The 5,000-nt window shown below is 32.3% G+C and overlaps 1 protein-coding gene across 3 annotated transcripts in view; it reads right to left on the bottom strand.

Annotated features, from left to right (window-relative positions):
* The window catches only part of LOC122243854 (epoxide hydrolase 4), a 5,439-nt gene extending 1,335 nt beyond the window's left edge, over window positions 1-4,104 (bottom strand). Inside the window, exons 1-7 of one of the 3 annotated variants that reach the window (XM_043001595.2) lie at window positions 3,884-4,104; window positions 2,607-2,783; window positions 1,774-1,904; window positions 1,420-1,532; window positions 967-1,135; window positions 556-713; window positions 110-245 (exon numbers count right to left, since the gene is read on the bottom strand). In XM_043001595.2, the coding sequence (XP_042857529.2) occupies window positions 110-245; window positions 556-713; window positions 967-1,135; window positions 1,420-1,532; window positions 1,774-1,904; window positions 2,607-2,783; window positions 3,884-3,901 (902 nt within the window). In that variant the 5' untranslated portion in view covers window positions 3,902-4,104. Of the gene's footprint in view, window positions 1-109; window positions 246-555; window positions 714-966; window positions 1,136-1,419; window positions 1,533-1,773; window positions 1,905-2,606; window positions 2,784-3,070; window positions 3,191-3,758 lie in introns of those variants that run through there. The other 2 variants (XM_043001594.2, XM_043001596.2) reach the window with 2 other exon arrangements.
* Between the last annotated feature and the right edge of the window lie 896 nt (window positions 4,105-5,000).

Raw genomic sequence — 5,000 nt, 5'->3', positions numbered from 1 at the left:
TTTCAATTTTCTATATGATTAAGTTCAGCTCCTATAAAAGACCTAGCCCAATTTTGCAGCAACAGATGAAAAGACTCATTTCATTTTAACAAAACAGAAATATACATACAATTTTGCAAGTTCCTTATCCAGAAATTTATTTTCAGTTCCCCAAATGATAAGTGTTGGGATCCTCATCTTCGGAATTTGAAGAGATGACATGAAATCAATATTGCGATAGAAGTTCACAGCCACAGTCAGAGCTCCTGAAATGATGTTGCTGTATAAATAATTATTTACAATGCTGACCTTTTCTGGAGATCTTTTGAAGTCCACCATTGGTTAAGTTGTTACTCTGAACCAAGATTAAATTTTACTTATATCAAACAAGTGATTTGAATGTCATTTTCATATCATCTGAAAATAACAGATTACATTTAACATTGTCTGAGGATTTTAATTATATCAAAAGACTGAAACCTTTCAGCTTTATATGGCATCATTTTTTTCTTCAGTAGTGAAGTTTTCCATTAAAAATTCTTCTGTTCCCCTCATTGCTCATTTACTAAGACATACCTTTCTGTGAGAAGTAATACTTATAGGCTTGTATGACTTCATCGGTAAATGTTTCAGAATTTTCATTATCTTCATAGTAAAATTTGCATAACAGTTCATAATCATTTGCAGCAAAACACAGTTCTGGCAGATACGGCATTTGGTTGAAGAAAACATACCTGAATTTGAAAAATCATTGAAAAAATATATCCCCTAATAGAAATGACTGACATTAATGTTATAATTTCTGAATTATCAGATATAAACTTATTCTTAGGGTTAGTGATGACTAAATTTTTAAATGCTGAAAATGAGTGTCACATAAAAGTTGAGTTTATTAGGAAATAGCTTCAAATCTACAATATATCATATAAATCAAGCACATAAGGCTTTCTAGAATTGTAAATAAAAAGGTTAGACCAAGTGACTCACCAAGACTTTTTCATCTGTTTAAAGGATTTCTTCAGATGTGTCTTATAGGCAAAGGGATGCGAGCCATTGCAGGTAATAAACCTTTCAAATAAATCTGGGTATTTGCTCACTAATACCCAGCCCACAACGGCCCCTCCATCATGACCTATGAAAGTGCACTTGTCCTTTCCTGTAAAAATAAAAGAAACTTTACTGACATTTCCTTTTGTACTTTTGCTATTTATAAATATGCCAGAGTGCATGAGACCGAGATCCCCTTTCTCTTCAATAATGCTCTCTAAAAACTATTCACATACAATTTCCTCTTTGTTAATAAGTTCCTTAGGATAACCTTGTTGTCATATATGTAGAGCCATACCTAATGATTACTTTGGAAGGGGACAACCTCTAATTTCTGTCATTCTGCATTAACCATCTTTGCAACCATGACTCTACATCTCAGGATAACCGTACCAAGTGCAATGACGAATTCCCGTAGATCCTCAACCATTTTCATCAACGTATATTCTGAAGTGCCTGAAGGCTTGTCTGAATCATCGTATCCTCGTAGACTAACTGCGACAACCCTGAAATATTGTACATTGAAACAAGATGATTTTGTGGAAAGAATAAATATAATCTAGAATAATAATCAAAACAGAAATATATTTCAGAGTATTAATAAGAAATATAATCATAATACATACAAAATAAAACATCCATCAGATTAAACTCTACCATTCATCCACAAACTTCACAAAAAAATAAAATAAAATAAAATAAAACAACAACACACATATTCACATATTGGAATATTATGCTAAATACCAATAATCTGCAGAAAATTCTCCGAGTTGGTGTCTCCAGGAAAACCAACTCTCGTAGAAGCCATGGACTAAGAGCATCAGAGGCTTACATCTGTCTCCTTTCTCTACGTAATGGAGTTTAATGCCTTGATTCTGCAACAGTACATGATTAACAGATTTTTTTTTTTTTTTTTTTTTTTTTTTTTTGAGTATTTAATGTATGGGTCTGTGTGTGTGTGTGTGTGTGTGTGTGTGTGTGTGTGTGTGTGTGTGTGTGTGTGTGTGTGTGTGTGTGTGTGTGTGTGTGTGTGTGTGTGTGTGTGTGTGTGTGTGTGTGTGTGTGTGTGTGTGTGTGTATGTGTGTGTGTGTATATATGTATGTATGTATGTATGTATGTATGTATATATGTATGTATGTATGTATGTATGTATATATGTATGTATGTATGTATGTATGTATGTATGTATGTATATATATATATGTATATATGTATATATGTATGTATGTATGTATGTATGTATGTATGTATGTATACATGTATGTATGTATGTATGTATGTATGTATGTATGTATGTATGTATGTATGTATGTATGTATACATGTATGTACGTATGTATGTATGTATGTATGTATGTATGCAATCTTTTTCTCTGTTTCCTTATTCCTTTTTATTTCATAAAAAAATATCAAGATATCTAATCAGCTGTAAGCAATACATAAAATCTTACATAATATAGCCCAAAACAAGACCTAATAATATATTTTTCAAAAATGTTCATTAATCATTTCAATCTTCTAAGTATGTTAATGCAAAGATCTTCTCTCCATAAAAACTGTTTTGACACATAACTCACCTTAAGGTATATGTAATTATGAATCCCAAGCTCTGAATCTAAGAGACTTTGTGGAGCTACATAGGTCTTCATGCGGAAAAAGTCTCTCCCGACCTTCAATCTTCGGTAAAAAAGGTTTGCGGCGACCACCAGCGAGATACAAAGGGAAATGAACAGCGTTATGCATCTCACTACAACCTGTTGATAAGGAGGAAAATTTGAAAAATACATGACCAGATATATTACTTGAAAGAACCTACCATAGAGGTCTATTTTTGAAACTTCTATAACAAAATATTCAATCTAAACATGATGTATTTCCTTTTATTATCCAATTCAGTTTTGGTAAACCGAATTATAACAAAATCCAGTTATTTAGGCAAAGTAATATGTATCAAGATTTACTTAGTTCATCTCTAAGGATGTTAAATCAGTCTATTTCAAAGGCAATGTCAAGTAAGCACATTTCGAAAAAGGTGACTTACACTTGACCAAGTTAGATTAGGTGCCGTTAAACTGGTTTCCAGCTCCTATTGGGTGGTTTTAAATTGCTTAATCTAGGCAATAGATTAAGTCTTTGTATTTGAGAAAGAGATGTTAAAATAGTTAATATCAAATTAGGCGTTATTAGATTAGTTTGTAATACACTAGATGACCATGAAAATAGATAGGTTAAATAGTTTCCATTAGACTAGGTGTCTAAATGAGTCTATTTTTTGTAATGTGATGATGTTGAATATTGTTTGTTTGTTAGAATATTACTAAATTTAGTCATATTTATTCCAAGGTACTGTTGAATTAGATCATGCTCAGTTAAACTGACAATGGAAATCTGTGGAATCCGTGAAAATATAAAATACAAAATACAATATACGCCAGAGTTATGGCAGTAGATTCAAAGTTGAAAATTGATTCCCTTAAGAGGTCTAACTTTACCCCAAGCTTTGGATAAAAAAGAGAGAGATTCACATTAACAGTGCCAAGCCCTAAGCACTGAAAATAACTTGCTTTTGTCAAGCACTGTAAAAACTGTGCTACTGTGTGTGCCAATGCTGATCTGCTGATCCATTGGGTGACTCTATAGACTTTAAGTATAAATGAATAAATAAATATACATATATACAAATAATATAAAAACAGTTCTCAGTTCACTAAGAAGACATGTTCACAAACCTTCTTTTTTCTAATTCTTTTGCTAATAACACTTCTAGCTAGCCATTTGGCAAACATAACTTCCATAACTTCCTCTCTGCCATGAGTTTATTTTTTTTTACAAATAGTGCAGTAATATTCATTACCTTCTTGACCATATCCATGATTCAAAAGTAAATCTTCCTCCAATATAAGACGTATACTATCTGAGGCCGGATTGACACTAAACACCAAAGGCTAGATTGCTATTGATACTTCTTCTTCAGTCTTGGTCTTATAGATTTTTTTTTTTTTTTATTGTCACTCGAAAAAAAGGCTTTCCATTTTTTCGGGAAATTCGTCTGCTGCGTCGTCTGCTAGTGACGTCATCGCACGCCGTGACGTCATGGGGTCCGTGATTACATAAATATCGTAAATTTTCACTATTTTTTGGCTGATTTATCGCATTGTTGTTAAAGTCTTTAAAGTTAAAGATGTTGTTGTTACTCGTTTTAGATATTTGATGTTTGAAGTCAGCAGGATCTCATGTCTGATAAGCTTATTACTGTATAAAGGAAAAAAACAACAACAACAAGAGTTGTCCATCCATCTTTAAATGAATCGAATTATAAAACAAATACATTAGTTTATATATTTGCTTCATCATAATTTCCGATGGAAGAAGGATTTATTCCCGTGCCTAGTGCACGTGTGACACCATGCAACTTCACTGCCAGGTGAAGGAAGCATGTAATATTGAAACGGCACAATTTTGTTGATTTTTTTTTTTTTTTATAAGTTTATTCATACTATATACAGTGTATACACATGAATAGGCACTATGAACTATGCCTAAATGGTTTGTACAATTCATGTTAGATTCTAAGATATACATTGTTGATAAAGCAGATATTACTGTGACCCTGTCAATTGATATGCTAGGGCCAAGCTATACATAAGACATAGCAGTGCATGTATATCACTCTAGAAATACCTTGCAACTTTATCTATTACAGGCAAAGTCCTTGTGTTTAAGTAATATATCTGATAAAATGCCGTCCTCTATAAAGGATGTTGCAATACTGTACAAAGTTGCAGAATTAGGCTTGACGGCTAACACTTATCATTCAAGAAGGAAAAAATGCTCGTAGGTAATGAAGGGGTATTAAGCCAGAGTAAAACCATAATACATTCGTGTAAACATCAATTGCTTAAATTCAGTATATCGAAAGTATAATCAGAGTATAAAGCGAGTACACGCATTTATATAAGAAAAAAAAAAAC

This window comes from Penaeus japonicus, unplaced genomic scaffold (assembly GCF_977035675.1).
Source record: "Penaeus japonicus unplaced genomic scaffold, GWHDUDI00000001_assembly GWHDUDI00000030, whole genome shotgun sequence".
In the NCBI taxonomy this organism is placed as follows: domain Eukaryota; kingdom Metazoa; phylum Arthropoda; class Malacostraca; order Decapoda; family Penaeidae; genus Penaeus; species Penaeus japonicus.
Note: the sequence above shows the minus strand (reverse complement) of the source record. Positions and strands in the feature narration are given on the sequence as shown.